This window comes from Cygnus olor, chromosome 3, assembly GCF_009769625.2.
Source record: "Cygnus olor isolate bCygOlo1 chromosome 3, bCygOlo1.pri.v2, whole genome shotgun sequence".
Taxonomy (NCBI): domain Eukaryota; kingdom Metazoa; phylum Chordata; class Aves; order Anseriformes; family Anatidae; genus Cygnus; species Cygnus olor.
In genome coordinates this window covers 69,238,697-69,256,727 of record NC_049171.1, presented here as the reverse complement: position 1 = coordinate 69,256,727, position 18,031 = coordinate 69,238,697, and the positions used below count along the sequence as shown (strand labels likewise).

General features: G+C 42.4%; 1 protein-coding gene across 3 annotated transcripts in view; it reads left to right on the top strand.

Annotated features, from left to right (window-relative positions):
- UST (uronyl 2-sulfotransferase) overlaps positions 1 to 17,573 on the top strand; it is a 166,497-nt gene extending 148,924 nt beyond the window's left edge. The window contains exons 8-10 of one of the 3 annotated variants that reach the window (XM_040552751.1): positions 9,633 to 9,912; positions 15,751 to 15,810; positions 16,328 to 17,573. In XM_040552751.1, the coding sequence (XP_040408685.1) occupies positions 9,633 to 9,912; positions 15,751 to 15,810; positions 16,328 to 16,334 (347 nt within the window). In that variant the 3' untranslated portion in view covers positions 16,335 to 17,573. Of the gene's footprint in view, positions 1 to 9,632; positions 13,280 to 15,750; positions 15,811 to 16,327 lie in introns of those variants that run through there. The other 2 variants (XM_040552753.1, XM_040552754.1) reach the window with 2 other exon arrangements.
- Positions 17,574 to 18,031: the final 458 nt, after the last annotated feature.

Genomic DNA, 18,031 nt, shown 5'->3' with positions numbered 1-18,031 from the left:
CTGGTTTGCTGCAGCTCCAGGGTTCTTTTTAGCAACCTGTCTCCTTCTCAAAACTGATTTTTCTTGAAGAGTTCTCCTTAATTACTGTCACATCCTTCCTGTTTTCTGTCCCATTTCGTACTCATTTGGAGGTGTTAATGTTTACATGCGCATACAGAATATAGAAATAGAAAAATATAGAAATACAGAAATAAAAGAAGACAGTAGGTCATTTTTTCTCCTGTTTTCTTAGGCACAAAGGAAAGTTTTGTGCAGTATAACCTTAAAGCACGGTAGTCATTATGTCAGGGCTAGTATTGTCATTAAATCAAAAAAGTGCTGTCATCCTGGAAACTTTGATACTAGCCAGTCTCTCTTATGCTGGAATGAAACTACTGATTGAAATACTACAGACTCAAGGCAATTTGCAGGATCAAGTGCAGAAGTAGTGGCTTTTCATACCATCTAAATCTCCCATTCTGATTCATGTTTTCATAATACTCAGCTAATTCCTTTATCCTGCAATCGAGTTAAGGCTACTGAGAATATGCTTCCTGTAAACAAGGTGATGGATGGCAGAACGATGTGCCCATGTATCTCTTCCCCTGTCAGCACAGTAATGCTAAATGCGACTTGAATTAAAAGGGATCATTGAGCAAACCCTGTTTCCTCAATGGGTTGCTCTCATGCTGACGCACAAGAACAGTCAAGGTGTGCTGCAACAGATCACACAAGTCTGAAGATAGATGAGAAGTGCTGCAGGGGAGCCTGTCTCTGCTACTGGCTGGTACAGATGAACGGCATGTACATGGAGGCCTTCTCCTGCAAAGACCTCGGTCTTGTATGTGTCAGAAATGCCATTTCTCCACTTCAGGAGGAAAATCTATTGCCTGTAATACAGAGCAAGTACATTCACGTGTAAATCCTGATGGTCTTTAAACAGCATCTACGCACTGAAAAGTGTCCTGTATTAATTTATTTTAACCCAAGCAGATGAAAATCACACTTCTTCTTGAGTTGGGGCCTGCTTCCGAAAACTCTCAGACACATGAATAATTGCTAGGGGAAGACTCCTGCAAGAGCTCACTGAGACACTACATCCTGTAACACAACCTCTGAAGTAGCTCACATCACTCAAGCACTTCAGTGCTCAGAGTCAAGTGTGTTGTCTCAGACCTAGAGCTTTTTCTGCCCTTTTCAAGTCCTCTGCCCTTGGCTGTGACTGGGCTCCAGAAGAGGAAGTGTGAGGGTGGCATGGATAGCCACCGCGTCTCTGTGTAACTTCTGCAACAGCATCTCCCTCACAGGTTTTGGGGAGGAGGGAGACCTCTCAGCCTGTGGGGAACCCTGAGTGTCCCATGTTCCCCATCACAGACCAGGGATGCAGGCTCTGTTACAGAGATGGCAACAAGCCCAGGTGTGAATCCACCTTCACTATGTTTTAACAACTTCGTGAAATCCAGTAGGAGCTTTGGTCATTGTGAATTCTCTAGATAGCTAAATACTTGCCTTCCTTATCTGGGAGAATCTTTAGGGTCTGCTAGGAGCATGGAAATTTCTGCTATCTTTTTATGAATGAGGACACTTGCTCTTCATGTAAGCATACTAGGGCAGGCGTAGAGGGCAGTAGTGGGACACCTGGGGCTTCCTGAAAAGAAGAAAGATGCATTCTTGTTTCAGCAGCCTTATGGCTTTAACCCTGTTGAGACATTTCACTTTCCCTTCTAGCCTGAGAGGTAGACAGTCAAGACATTCCCTCTTTGGGAAAGGCATGGAGCAAGAATTGCATTAGCCACACTAGGAGATTTCTCTCTCAGGACTTTCAGTTAATATAATTCCCCTTATTTTTAGGTTTTGCTCTTGCTGAAGCAAGTCTGCCTGTGTTAAACAACGGGCCTTTTTCCTCGGTTTTGGCCAGAGGAGGAAGCCTTTGTCCCGATACCCTGGCGGCTGGCCAAGGCAGTCGGGCTGTGGGCCAGGAGGGGGTGAACTTGAAAGGAACAGTGTGTTGTTTCTGCTCTTGTAGCATTCTTCCTTCTTCACTAGTGCCTCAGCCCCTGGCTGCCTTCAGTTGCTCATTATACACAAAAGAACCTAAGGGGAAAAGAGAGAATTTTCTCTTGACCTTCTTTAACTTTTAACAATAAGAAATAAAGCAATTTCAGGGCTTTGAGTTGTCTGTGTGCAGACACAGTTAGGATAAAATCTTCTTAGAACCAGCAGCTTTCTCACAAGGGAGAAGAGAACTGGCACCTTCTTTTTTTTTCTCCATTTTAATAGCCATTTGCATACAGTACTGTGTATCTTCCAGGCCCATTATACCATATCAGTCGTGGTTTTACCTTGGCAATGCATTTTATTATTGACCATTACTTTAGCTCTAGTTAGCATTTTTGCTCTAGTTTCTCATTTCAGTAGCTATTCTCATATAAAGCAATAAGCAGTCATACGTATGCACAAGGAAGGTGCAACACTGAGAATTAATAATTTTTAAGACCATGTACTCAAACTTTTATTTTAACCTAGTGTTTGTTATTTCACAGTCCCTCAGGGCCTGATATTGCAGGGTGGTGACCCCTGGGCTTCGAGCAGCCAAGAACTGAAAATGGTAGCAAATTAGGTGTTCAAATGTGTTCCTAAAATGATATTCACTTAGGTGTCTCAAAAGCACTCAGGAAAGGCTTTCAGAAGTGGTGCTGCAGGCTTGGAAGCTGGGACATGCAAGACTTTTGTAATCTGCAGCTATGAAAGTCTTACACGGACCACTGGATCATTTAGCTCGACTTTTTCTGTGCTACCAGCCACACAATTTCTCCTACTTCTGCACAGAGATCAGTAACTGGAATTGGTTAAGTTATCCAGTTCTGATGTAAAAACACCAAAATACCAAGTGAGGGCTAATCAACTGATTCTTTTTTTTTCCTAGTGATTAATCACCTTCACCACTTGAAAAACTGTGCTTTATTTCCAGTTCATATTTCTTGGCTTCAACTTCCAACCCTGTTGAAGTATCCGTAGTTTTCTTGCCATGAAAGTATGTGGATGCTGTAAACAAGTCACCTCTCAATCTTTTTTTGGTTAGCTGAACAGAGCAAATGTATCTTCTTTCTCTAAAGTCCTCCTTCCAACCCTGGTATTCATTCCGAGGCTCTTTTCGTATCCTGTCTGATTTAGGATGTGGTTACAAAGCTGAATGCTATATGCCAGTTGCACTCATCAATACTATATATGGAAATAAAGACACCTCCACCTCACTCCATCCCACTTAGACATTGTAAGCTTGCACTGCATGCCTCTTCCAAGGATTCCTTTTTGTGGACACAAATCACAGATACCAGTCTACTGTGACTTGAAACACGAAGGCGAGATGCCCGCTCGAGTTGCTCAAGTCTCAGTCTGTACTTCTGTTTGCAGATTTTCTGTTTTACATATCTGTGGTGTAGCTTTTCCTGCTCATGAGCACAGCTGAAATTTGTCTCGATCACTCCAACTTTCTCTTCTCTCTGGAAAAAAAAAAAAAAAAAAGAGTAATAATGGTAGTATCCGCCTAACCTACTATGTAGCACTGTTCACAAGTGATCATCTGTAAGAACCTATTTTTAAATTGTGGTTTTGTCAGATTGTCAGGTTGACTGGATTCATTCAGTAATACTTATACAGCTATAAAAGATATATTCAGAATTTCATATGAACTGCAAACCTAGCAATTCTCTCAGCAGCTTGAACTAGAGAATCCTGGCATTTCCTCTGCAGATGACTTTGGTTTTGGCACCTCCAACCCTGTCTAGTTTCAGCTCAGAAGTTGCTAAACAGCAGTAAAAGTACCTGACCACATTCTCATAAGAATTTGCCTCTTCACTCTACCAATGAGGGTTAATTTTCAACTTTTTTTTTTTTCTGTGTTAGCTTATCTTAACTGGGAATGCAACACATAAAATGAACCAAAGAAAAGGAGTCTCTCAGAAGATCCTGTTGAGATTTGTTATCTGATTGTGTGTGAGATACAGCACGTTTCCAGGCTTGGGCGGCACCACAGGCAGTATGTGCAGGAGAGTTAGCTGAGGTGTCCATGCGGCTGGAAATCCACATTGTTGTATCCACAGCTTTGAACGGGTAGAGACATAAGCATAATACTGTGAAAAGTTTCCAAGAGGAGAGTTGGAGACTTCATGATAAATACTTCCTAGCTGGAGAAGAGACCTCAGAGAGTGGTAGCTGTTTACAAAGTATAGAGAAAGATATATATTTGTGTTGTTGAATATGCTGTAAGGCAAGTGTTTCATAATAGTGATATGATGCCTTTGATAGCTTAAGCAGTATTGCAGAGCACTGTTGAATACATACCACTGTTACTTTGTCCAGTCCGTGGCCAGGCCTGTGCAGTGTTTACCTCTGCGATATATTCCTAATATACGTTACATGCATACAACAGAAAGACGTTTCTTTTGTTATTTTGAGCCTTACTGACCCAAAGTATTTCATACATTTATCATTCATATTTCCTTTCTCTTTCCCTTTCCTTTTCCCTTCTCCTTCCCTTTTCCCTTCTCCTTCCCTTTCCCCTTTCCTCCTTGTTCTGTTTTTGTCCCTTGCCTCCTTGGCGTTTATATCCTTCAGCATTAGTAATTGTTTGATAATGTGTCTATCAGAATGCCTCTGTGAGCTGTTCCTGGCTAATCTCTTTTTTGGCATTCCTCCATTTTTCTCTGCTAGGTTATCATTCTCTGAGCTCCCTGCAGTTTGTCCATGTTACTGTTAATAAAATTATAAAATTATATTAGGTTAACAGTGATATTATTCTTCCCTTAGGTTTCCTTATACATTGTAGTGGTAACAAAGTAGAAAGAGAACTGCTGTGATAGTCCTATCTAGTTCAGACGCTGTCAATGACAGCCATTTTGCAGTGTCTGCACTAATTGCAATCTAGTGTATTTGCTCCCAAGATCCCTGCTTGATAATAAGGACATCAGATTTGCCTAGGACCAAAGGTCTGTGAAGTTTTGGGTGTTCCGATACCTCCAGATAGCTGTCTTTTCAGAGAGATCCCTACCTGACAATTAAGAGATGGGCCATTACTGTGTGCCAGTGTGCTAGAGTTTTCTTTCTAATCCTCTGGAGTTGGGAATTGTCTCGTGCCATGAAGGAAACACAGTAATTAAGATAAAAATACTGAAACAAAGCAAGTATTGCTAGTGAGCTTAGCATAACTGTCCTCGGTATGCACACAAACATTTAATCTTTATCTAAATGTTGTTAAATGTTACACCTTATCTTGTTAATAAGATTAACTGAGAGGAAGAGAGCTAACTTCTGTTTCTGCTCCCCGGTGCATCCAAGCAATAAGGAGGTTAATAAGTGGGATTTGGTGTATTTCAGACAGAGCTAGTAGATGCTGTGGGACAAATTACTGCCTATTTTTTTCATCAGCTTCATGTTTTAGTACACGTCACCTCAGCCAGTGATTTGGAGAGGTCTGCACCGCCCCAGCTCGGTGTGGCCACAGGCCCCTGCCTGCCTCCTCCACCCGGCCCAGGAGCAGGCCCTGCCCTAGGGAAAGGCCAAACACAGCGGCATTTCCTCTGCTTTCCCAAAAACATCATTTCCCTGATGCCCATCAAGAGCCCAGCTAAAAATTTAAGTCTGAAAAAGCGGTGCCTGAAAATGTTCAGCTGAGCTGCAGTTAAATACTCTGAGGGGAGATCACTCCTCACACAGCCACCAGAGTCCTGTTTTAGCGACGCACCGATCGTTTGAGTGGCACATCAAGCAGAGGCCCTCGGTGGTTCGTACGTCACATCCAACCACAGCGACACTCATTTCTTTCCATTTAAAACCGTGGAGAAGTAGGTATGTGCTGCAGCTCAGCTGCATGCGGCGGAGACAGGGGGGCCTCCCTGCGTAGCTGCAGGAAATGAGTTTGCTCTATCTTTGACAGCCATCGTGTTCACTCAGTCCTAGAGCAGCAGAGCTCAGGGCAGAGTTTTTCCACCTTCTGCTCACCCACAGCTGGCCAGGCCTGGTTTGCATGGCCTGGCTTGGCCCCCGAGGCCGCTCGACTCCCCACAGCTCTGCTTAGCTGGGAGCAAAGCTTGGGAGCGCGCACCTCGCGGGAGAAAGCACAACTCATAAATTCTCTTTGGAGGTAGTCTTTAGGATCGTTTTGTCTAAATATGGCAATCCAAGGTTTTTCAAGCCACAAAATGTAAAAAAAAAAAAAAAAAACTCGTTTCCCTACAGTTTGGATTACTGCAGTGAGTAATGTCAGCTTTCTTAATTAAAAAAAAGAAGAAAGGAGAAGTGAAAGTGGGGAAAGTAACAGTAAATATTAATCACCTGGTAACCCAGAAGAATTTAATTTTCTTCACCCATATCTGTGTATCAATTTAGTCTTCACCACGTTAATTCAAGGCGTGAGCAGGCAGTACTGGGAGGTTTGGTTGCTGTATAGTACATTCTTTTTAGTAATTTAAAAGAACGCCAAAGCAAACACAGTTTAAAAAAATAACCCTAAAAAGTAAATGGTGTAGTTTGTTGCCCTCCATATGGTTAGCTGTCTCAAAGGTCATAAAATGGGGTCCTTTGCTGGGACAGCTGGGTTTATGTAGTATATGCAGATTGTTATTTTGGCTTTAAGCCAAATCTACATAATTTTTCCATCTTGCTTATACGATGAGGAGAAGTGGTTAAGGTGACTTCAAGGGGCAGTTCTGTGATTTTATTCATATTTGTATTAAAGAGCCTTACAAGTGTTATTTAAGATTACAAACCAATCTAACTAAAATTCAAGTGTAAAAAAAAAAAAAAAATGTAAACTTGTTTTATCAAAATGCTACGCCTGAAGTCCCAACTAGCCCTATATGACAAGCAGCATCTCACAGCTAATTATGCACTGCAGTTTCTAATAGTTACACTGAGAGGCAAACTGAAAGGAGACAGAAAATATACATTGCTCCTTTCAGAGCATGTGCATTTCTGTCTGTCTGTGTGTATCAATATATGCACATAGGTACGTTCATAAAGCAAAAAATAATTGCATACATCCAGGAATCCTCTATTTCATACTTACTGCAATTGCAAAGCTCAGGCAAATTCAGCTCGAGTGTATTTAGCTGCTCGCTGGCTCTCCCCCGGCGGTGCCTGCCTGCGAGGGTGGCATGCAGCACCTGGCTCCTTGGACAAGCTGGTGCTGGTGGGCTGCTCCTGGCCTGGCACAGCACCAGTAAGCCACCCTTTGGCTGGTCCCACCCTGTGCTGGTCACCCCCCAAGAAAACAGCCCAGCTCTTTTCACCTTGTCATCGTTGGCAGCACTCCTGGGCCGAACACAAGTGCCTCTCTCTGCTGGAAGGAGCAGCCACCAAAGGGAGCTGGTGCCTTAAGAAGTGGCTTTTCCCAGTTAGAGTCCTGGAGGGACCGTATAAATAAAGAGCTTTCTCCAGCGATGTAAATGGTGTTTTCTGTAACAGAAATAACCTACGTAAAATAAAAATGCAGTTGGCAAGCAGTATAAAGGCTTGAACTTAATAAATGAAATATTTAGTAGTGTATATTTGCTGCTGAGTTTGTAAAGAAAACCAGACTGCAAAGCTGGTGGAAGCTACCAACTAAGCACCAGAATGAGGAATTTTTTGAAGTGCTAAATCATCATAAGACAGCTCTTGCTTTCTTTCAAGGACAGACTGAGTTCAGTGTCCTCCCTTGAGCGCATTCGTCTAATGCCCATCAATGACAACGTGAACAACTAATTAAGAATTTAAAAACATGAGACCTTTGTTAGTCTATTTCAGTCTATGGATGTAGGCGGTGGAAAAGAGAGTAAGTTCTTGACCACATTCATTAGCTTTTTATGCTAATGCCAGCTTTAAATGCAAATATTTCATGAGCCCTCCTTTAAGCTTTTTCTTAGCTAGACAGCATATTAAAGATCACCCCCTTGATTGTTTTTAAAGTCAACTTCTGTGTATTTTAATAGTTTTACTCCTAACTAAAACTATACAAATTGACAAACTGTGAACAGTCAGTAAGTATAGAGCATGTCACCATTACTGTTGTAATTAAAGAACAAAAACTCTACACTAAGCTGTTTAATTATTTAGATATATGAGTAAAGACATCTCAGTGTTAAAAATTATGAAGTTTGGTGTAAAAGCTCTGTTTAGTTACAGAACAGCATGTTTTAATTGTCAGCAAATAATTAAAACCATTATTCCTTTAGAGAAGGAATTAAAAGTACAAATGCAAAATAAAATCAATGTTTAAATATTTTTTTTTTGTGATTTATAACAACATTAAGTTTGGTAGGCTAGTCAACCGGTTCTCTTTTTGTATCATATCCATTACAAATTACTGTGCTATAACTGGTGATCAAAAATGAGAGGGAAAATACCTCTTTCAGATAAAATTTTTTTCTTCTGCACCAGACATGTTCACATGATAAAGCCAAAATAATAGGAGAATTTCCAGCCCAGCAGCACTTGCTGTCTTGTGTCTTGCTCTTTGCTTACATGGGAAGTCCCATTCATCTTGCCTTATCTGGACCAAGGGGTATTCTAAGGCTATTAGGATCATTTCTATGGGTGTCACTTCACGTAAAAGTAACACATGAACTTTGCTGGATTGGAGCACTGAGGTTTCAGAAAACCTGATTAATTACGGAGTCTACTGCTTCATCACTGTAACATTCATCTCCACTTCTCCATAAGACAGTTGTAGTAGGGGGTTGAGTACTCCCAGAGGTTATTGTTCTCCTCTTCTTCGCAGTTGACCTTCAGTTACATTTCTGTAGTGGAGAAGAAGAAAATACTTGGGATAGTCCAGCAGCCTGTTGCCATCTGGTAGAAAACAGCGAAATGGATGCTTGAAGTGGTTTACTTTGCACCTTATTCAAATAAATTAATCTCCAATGTTAGAATAATCTATTGATAGAGGAGGCAAAGAGAGAGGCAATACAGTACTTTTGCTAAATCTTTATCAGCAATAGTTGTGTTTTATTTCAGTTAAGCAATGCAAAAGTTATCAGGTGAAGAGAAACATACTGAAATCTTCCAGTCCCAGGACACAACAGGAAGATGGACTAGTGTAATTAATATGTACATCAAGATGACAAAGTCAACAGGCACATTCAGTCTTGAGGTGTCATCTATTGATGCAACGGTGCTAGCCTGAGATGGATTCAGATTGATACATATCTGCTTAGGTTTGAACAGTAATAAAGCACAACTGCAACACTACATACTATGTCACATGGGAAGTAAATGATTAGTTCAGCTCAGCTGTGTGTCGGATATATATTTCACATGCATCAGGAAAAATCTCCAAAGCTAGGCAAGATTAGCACACAATTAGGTACTATGTGTGTTTCTCTAAATGTAGTTTTTGCTCATAATTGGTGTGACCTGATTTGTATTTGCAGATAACCATTGCCTGTTAAGGTCCTCAGCAACTATCCACAATGCCAAATACTATGTGTGAACTAGCCATATTTAAACATGCAAGTCTAACTTCAAATCACTAAGAGTATTTACGTTATTAAGGAGGCAGATTTAGGTCATTTGTGCCAGTAATGCAGTACAGTCAAGTCTTAATGTTAACGAAAAAAAAAAGTTTAGGTGGTCTCATTAATCAGTACCCACCATGTGGCTTATTTTCTTTACAGAGCATAGGAAACTTGGCAATCTGACTGTGACAGTGAAAAAGACCGTCCCCTCTCCAGAAGCAATACAGATCCTCTACCAACGCATGAGATATGAATATGAGTTTTATTACTATGTCAAAGAACAGTTCCACCTGCTAAAGCGCAAGTTTGGACTGAAGTCTCATATCAGGAAACCACGTCCCAGACCTGAGTTCTTCATTCCTTCTCCCCTGGAAACAGAAGAACCAATAGACGATGAGGAAGAAGATGATGAAAAGTGGCTAGAGGATATCTATAAAAGGTGATGGATGGAAGAGCTATCCTTTCTCTTCTGGTTACCCCTCCAGCTTTCTTAAGATTTTTTAATTATTATTAAAGTAATTCTTTAAGGAACTGAGTTAATGCGCAGCAGCATTTAAAACAGAACGAAACAGAACGTTCCCACATGTTGGGGCAATCGGGAGGTGCCTGGTTTTGTGGGTTTGATGTTACTGTACTGTGCTGGCTCCATAGATTCCTTGCTATAGCATATTTCAAGAGAGAAGTATCTACTGTCTATCACAAAATAACTTTTGGAGTACACAACAGTCCCCTGGGCATCTGCAAAGCAAAAGAATAGATTAGGCAGTATTTCAAGGTGAATTTTACAGACTTTCATCTCTCTCTTTCTCCAGAAACAAGTCTTCATTGCATAATACTGCGGCATTAACTACGGAAATGAGGAGGCAGTGAGCCATTTGGGAAGAGTGCCTCTCTCTGCCCAGAGAGCACTGGTATTCCAGTGATGCAGTCAGAGCCTTTGCCGTGTGTGCACATCCAAGGATAACAGGCTCAAGAGTGGGTTAGATAATGGCTTCTGAATTGCTCAGTGTGGGAGGAGCAAGTCTACTGTTCTGGCAAATTAATGCGGCTGGTCATAAGGCAAGTTACAGGAACTAGATGTTTTTGGTAAGCCCTTCTAGTTCATAGAGCAGAAAAAGTTACCAGGTCAGTGAATTGCAAGAATGAAGAGTCTGTGCGGCAGGGTTATGCAAACTGCAGAGTTTTGCTTTTTGCAGCTGAGTACGTTTCTATTAGACTCTGAAGGAAAAGGTGCAGTGTGTTTTTTATGTTCAGGGAGAGTATTTGTAGATTTGTATTTTTATTGTGGATCAGAAATCCAAAGAGATACAGAAAAAGTCACTCAATAAAAAACTTAAATGGTATGGAGCTCCGATTCAACATAAACAATGTTTCTATGATCACTGAATTTAATTGTTTGTGTCTGAAGCACAGCACAGCTGCCACACCAGTGCAAACAGCAGACATCTGCTATTAGTATGGCTAGAAGTAAAATTAACAATATGGAGACACTCCACTTCTCTAGTTGAAATACTTCAGAATGATAAAACAAATAAAAGAAAAAGCTATGCTCTGTAAAACCAAAGCCAGTTCAACGACGCATTGTTAAGAGAGGCACTGTGCAAGCCTGCCCTTGCTGATCACTGCAAGTATTAGCAGCAAACACTGTGAAGTGGAGTAGTGTTGGCTGGGAGGAGACGTAGGAATAGCTCCCATATGCAACACGCTGTTGTCTTTAAGGCAGGTGTCCCCGGGGTTCCCAGTGATGAACTGCCAGGGCTGCAGGTGCAGAACCAACAGACCTGCACACAGCAATGGGCAGAGCCACCCTGCTCCACAGCAGAACAGGGGGACCTGGGGGTTCTCAATGAGGCCTTGGCCTCTTGTGCACCCTAAGGCCCAGAGGAAACTAAACCAGTAGAGGATAATAGCAATAAATTCCTGTCCCAGAGCACAGCTGAAGAACTGCATCATGAGTAACACTTCTGGAGTAAAGCACCTGTGTACAGCTCGTGCCCTCTCAAACATCTGCCAGGCACTATTGGCTTCCTATCCTGCGGCTGTCTCAGCAGCACGCCTGCTGTCTGCAAGGTAATCCTTCGGTTTGAACTAACAGCAAAAGTTATTTTGTGATGGACGAGGCACATGAACTCAGGCTAAGCTCGAATGTGCTTTTCAAGGGCTTCCTCTGCCGTGAGCCTGCTGAGAGCCAATACCCATTATGGCCTGTCTTCATCAGCAGTCAGTCTTTACCGTACCTACACGCAGAGAACAAGAATAAAGAAGTGTAATCGTGTTAAAACAAGATGTTTATTTACAGAAAATGCTACGTAGAAAACTCTGTTCTCATGATTAACATCCCAGGTTGGTGGTAGCAATGCGCTGCCATGAGGGAGCGCGTTAAAGACAGTTGAAAATGGCACAGATAACAACTAACATGTTAGCTAAAATATGAATCTGCTGCATTGTATATTTTAAGTGGTTTCTATGAAATTACATTGAAAGAGTAACGATTAGTTTACACACTGTGGAATTGTTATATTTTGGAAAGAAAATTAATATTCTCACCTTTCAGAAGTTCTGTTTGAATCCTTTTTGCCAACATTGTAACAGAATAATCAGTCACTTAACACATTCACCCTTCCTGCAAGTTCACTGCCGCTTACTGTAAAGTCTATTTTTATCTGTTTATTTAATGGTATCTTCAGCCATCACTACTTGTAACCTAAATACAAAAACCGTTAAACAATTTACTTGCTAGGTTTTAACATTGTTGTATTTTTCTTAACAATCAACCTGGCCTCTCCTCCTCAAATGGTACTTCATAAATTTATCTGGCACATAGCATCTAAGATTCCTGGTCCTACAGCTTATTTGTCTGTCATTAAATATATTTTACGTAATTGTTAAAAGGTACGTTATAAGCTGGTTAATCTTTGACTTATTTATTGAAACTTTTCAGCACATTCCAAATTCTAAGTTTCTCAGGAAGAAGTTGATTTAAATGATTATATTTTGGTCTGATGAATTTTTCTTATTCAAGAAAAGAAAAAAAAAACATTGTTTTTAAGCCTTTAGCCCACGACAGCTTTGTAGGAAGTGCCATGCATGTACTTGTAAATCTTTGTGGGGGAAAAAGGTGGGTGCTTGACATTTCTGAAAATAAGAAAACTTACGTGTACATTAGCTTAGCTATCAATGAAAGCAGCGTATGTTTTGGGATGAAATATTCTTTAACTTATTCACTACCATCTCCTGAAAGATAAATAAGCCATACGAATATTTTTCAGCCCAGCAATGTTTAAAAATAAAACTTGTACATTTCTTCATAGCACTATAATCTAATTGCTTACACTAGTTTTCTTGCCTGGGTGTACTGGCTATGGGGACATGTTGGAATGGCACCAGGCGGAACAGGATTTTATACGGCACAGTTTATTATCTAAAGGTCAAACTTCAGCAGAGAGGTTGGGGCAGGTTGTTCCTGGGTTATTTTCTGGGTCCAGAACCACCTGGAGGTGTGAGATTGAAAGCAGAATTATTTTGCTCACCTGAGATACATGCAGTAAGTTCCCCGAAATACCTTGTGTCATCTGCTTTATGGCTGCTTAATTAGAAAGAAGTTTTATGTAGAAAGGAAACAGCTTGGTTCCCATACACAGCATTTTACTAGATGTGGTATTTGATGGCCAGGCTGAAAAGCTCCAGAAGTCCAAAGCAATGTTATAATGTAAGCAAAACATCAGTGCTTTCACACTAAAGAATCAACCATTGTTAAAATGCAGCATTCTGGAAAAAAATAAATAAATCTTAGTTTTAAGTTTCAATGACGGTGACAAATGGTGCATTTTTTTGTTCCTGTTTAATTCACCTCTCTTCCACATAAATCGTTCTGATGGTGTATGGCTAAATCAGAGTATCTAAAGTGTTCTCTACTTACACATAGAAGTAGCTCAGCAGAACTCAAGGTACGTAAAGTCAGTGGTATATTTGAGGTATTTCAATTTGTAAATGATTCTTTACCACCGGTACATAGTGTCATAAAGACACAAAACAAAATTACAAATTTAAAACACTGGAGAACACATCTGTGGATGTCAGCCATTGAACTCGTCCTCCTTTCAATATTTGATGTAATAAAGACAAATATTCAATATAAAGATACATTTTTTGCCTAACAAAGGAAACCACACTGCATGCCAACTTAGACCCTCTTTATCAAATGAAAATGCATGGTCTTCCAGAGAACAGAACTCCCCATCTTATTAAAAAATAAAGCTCTGTAATTCCCAGCTAAGGGTGATGGTGCTCTGAACTTTTCCTCCATTTTAAGAAAGGGAACGTCTGTGACAGTAGACCATAGCCTAAAACGACAGCAGCAACATTTTTAAGAGCAACAAGACTGTAATACAATACTGCACCATTCTTTGTTTTATAGGTTTCAGCCTTTACTGCAAAGATTTGAGCAAATATATAAAACAATGTCGATCAATCTCTTGCATGAGCCAAGATCAGAAAAAAAGAACTGAGCCTTGTTATGTATAGACATCTATAACCAGACTCCATGTGAAAAATGAAGAGCATCTGGTAAGATGCTTGAAAATGCCTGCCCAGTGGCATTGCTGGGACCACTTCTGTTGTTACAGTGTAGTGTCCCAAGGGAGCGTTTGCAGAATTAGGCTCGGCTTAGATGCACGGAGGTGAAGTGTGCTGGAAGACAGCTTGGTGACAAACAGACACCGGGGAAAAAATGCAAAAGGTTAGACATAGATGGAAGGGATCTTGTGCTGAAGGTTGAAAGCTACATCTCAGCTCCTCAGCCAGCATAAATCAGCTGCTAATGTCTCACTTCCAACTGAAAAACTCTCGTATCTTTTCTTCAGTTTGTCCATGCATGCCACAGCAGTCGTGTGGTGGCAGAGTGTGTGGGGCTGCCACACTTCGGGAGCCTGGAGGCGGGGTGGAAGGTTGCTCTGGGGGCAACAGCGGGTTTGGAAAGGGGGCGGATTTTCTGCAAACATGTATTCGGCCTTTCAGATCCTGGAAAATGGTAAGATCTCACCAATGGTATATTTGGATGTGGATTTTGAATATAAACATGTGGATTTCCTTTTCTGAGTACATAAAGGAAGAATGCAAGTCTGTTTTTGCATTTAACTGATTGTGGACGAATTTAGCTGTCATGTAAGGGTAAGTAATAACACTGGTGTCAGCGAGGCATAGCAGGAGTGTGTTTTATTCAGACTTTCACCATCCTTCAGTTCCCTTCCTCGTATCAGATGGGCAGAAAGGAGAATGTCAAAGAAATCTGCTAGACTGGGGGGGAATTAGTGCTGTGAAAAGCAGGAGTACATGGAGGCAATGCTGTTAAGTACAGTGGTCTAAACACTAGGATGACACAGAGCATCCAGCAGAAGTGTTACACAAATTCACTCTCATTTTGTCTTTGGCTCATCTGGAGAACTTGAGACCATGGTTTAAAATAAAATGCTGCTTCATATGTGCTTGTATTTAGTTAGCACTCTCTCAGCTTTTCCCATGCACTTCCAGATTGCTACCCTACCTAAAAAGCTTGGCAGAGGACACAGCCTGTACGTGTATCTGACGTGGAGGAGCTGATCTGATACAAGGGTTTGATCCTTCAGTACCCCTCTCTCCAGGCTGAGTGCTGCTGATAAGTGCAGCAGTGCTGCTAGCAAGCTGCGTAATACTCAGGTACAGTGCCACAAAAGAAGGCACTGCCACAGTTTTCAGATGCCAGGACAATGCAGGAGACTGTAGATAACCTCAGGGCTCGTGGGAGTGGAGTCAGATAGCAAAGGCCAATGACATCTCCCAGTTTTGAACTCATGATCGTCTCCAGATAAGGTGCAGGAAAGAAACAGAGGCTGTTCCAGCCCATGCCAGATGCAAGAGAGAAAGTCCAGAGCACAGCTGCCCATGGCACATGGGGATTTCTCCTTTGGCCACCTCCAGTCTGGCTTGTGTGGCAGTAAACTCAGGAAGGGAAGGAGGAAGGGGAGACCAACTACACAGTTGCTAGTCTCTTCCCTGATTCCCCAAAGAAGACAAGATCACGCTGAAGAGATTTGCTGAAGAAGTGACAACGAGGCACCCATGCCTCCCTGAAGAGCTGCAAGCCTTTCTTATTTTTGCTTTCTCCATTTGTTTTGCATTTGAACAAACCATAGACTTTGGTATATTTCCCAAAGTCAGTCTGTGTAGGGTACTTCTGCACTAACAATATTGTCTGAGCATCTTGGAAAATGATTAATACCTTTATCCTTTTGATCCACAGTGGAGGTAAAGAGGTGCTGTTATCCCCATTTCATACACTGGGAACGGATACAGCAAGTGGGTAAGTGATATTCCCAACATTGCGCAGGACGGTTGTGAAGAAGACACCGATTACAATTTAGTCAAGTGTCTTAACCCTTTACCCTTCTTTCCTGCTCTAACACTGGCCCTAGATATAAGAAGACAAAACAAGTTATTTGAAAATTTTTAGTTCCCTTTATCTTTTCCTTGAAACTTCCAAACTTTTCAGGTAACAGCCCAAATAGGAATGACTTTTTAGGCATTCATCAGATCTTTTATGTCCTTTGGGGACAAAAGTTATTTCCTATCTTACTTGGTTACACAACAGATACCTGTAGAAATGGAGTGGCTATACATCAGTTTTATGTTTGTGAAAGGCAATCCTGCAGTAATAAGGAAAGATACGGGGATGGATGGGTGGATGAAGTCACATCTTGCAAATTTAACCATTTGCAAGAGTATGGTCACTTTTTCTCCTGAAAAGTAGCCTACCTGAAAAGTCATCAAATCTGTTTGCATACGTAGTCTAAACCAATTTTTCCTTCTGTTTCCAGTAGTGCTTAGAAGCCCAGACCATGGTGCGATGCCTTCCTGCTCAGCAACCAACACCAGCACAGAGTGAAAGGACAGCCCCCACTCTGCCCATCGTGCCGTTGGTTTGGCGTGGAGTATCCCCAGGCAAGACAGCTTCTCCAGCTGCCAGGCAAGGCGTATGCCTCTCAGCTGACAGACATGGCGCTTTCCCTCATCTCCTTCCTGCCTTACCACGGTGCCTCGGCAGTGCGCGTTGTTGGAGCTTTGCCTGTGTCTTCTGGGAGCATCTTCAGGGAGAGTGAACAAGCCTGGACGTAATCCCAGCCCCTCTGTCTGAGTGCTTTGTGGAGGAGCGAGAGCTGCTGAGCCTTGGCCTAAACTTTGATACCGGGGCAAAGATGTTGAGGTTGAGCCCACCCTGGAGGTGTCAGCTTCACCCCTGCTCCCGTTTCTGCTCTGAGTACTGGGGCTAGTCATGGCCTGCCTCTGTTGAAATAACTGAGGCTTAGCAATGCCAAATCCACCCCCTTTGGCTTGGGGCCGGGAGGCTGAAATGCGCTGGCAGGTGAGAGCACCAGGGTGCAAAAAAGTCTCAGCGGCGTCAGGCCTCAGACACAAGAACAGCCTCTCGGTGTCGGCAGCAGCCCTGGAGGCCGGTGTCTGAGGGGAGAGAGGGAGACGGAGCCAGTTTCTTCACTGTAGCTAGCTGGTGGGCATTTCTGCCAAATCTCCTTTGGACAACTCTGTGCTAGTCCTGTCAGCACTTGCTGTGGGAAAAACCTTTCTTCCCGCACTTCTCAGGACAGAAAGCTGGCAAGCGGAGCCCGGCAGTGCCTCTCTTCCAGGGAGGCTGGAGGCATCCAGCGAGGACAGCAGCCTCCTGCCTGCCCGCCGCATGGGGGGCTGAGCTCCGGGCTGTTCCTCTCCAGGCCCAGGCAGGAGCGTGCACATGGAGGACAGCACTGCTCCTCGGAGCATGAAGCTGCGCTCCTCACAATGGGGTTTCTTGTCCAGAAACTTCACTGCGAAAACTCCCCAAATTCTCCACATAGCTGAAGCTTTCCAGCAGGTTTTGCCCCAGTGAACATGATGTGGCCCATCAGTGCTCGCTGGAAACTGGGCCTTTGAGTGACTCCACAGTCCTGGCCTTGTCAGTCACGCCACTTCGGTCCGTGCATGGGGCTCTTTGTGATAAACCTCAGTGGAATTTGGAAACCATTCAGCAAATTTGACCTCTACTTTGTCTTATAAATATCACAGTGTCAAGCAGCATCGTGCATGTCTTATCACTCAAAAACTGGGAGAAGGGGATGGAATTATGATGTAGTCAGCTCTGATTTTCCAAAACAATGTCTTCTGAGACAAAGGAAAAGCTTTTGCTTCTCTGACAGGAAAGCAAATGTCCTCTTTCTGCCTGGGGGAAGGAGGCTTTTCTGAAGCTTGCTCCGATCCTGCATGTGCATGTACCAGTCACCCCGAAGGGGCCTAAAGCGTTTCTGTACAGCATAGGTGGAGTGCAATAGCAGCCAGCTCCTGTGAGGAAGACAAGAACAGCCCAGTTTCTCTGTTCTCATCATAGGAAAAGGAACAGAGGCAGCAGCAAAACCTTGGCCAAGACCAGCTCTGACCAAAGCTAAGAGCTTCTAACTTCCCTGCAAAACAGATAGAAAAGTGCAAAATAGATAGGAAACCTTACCAGACCAATCCAGAAAGTCCAGGGGGAGAGC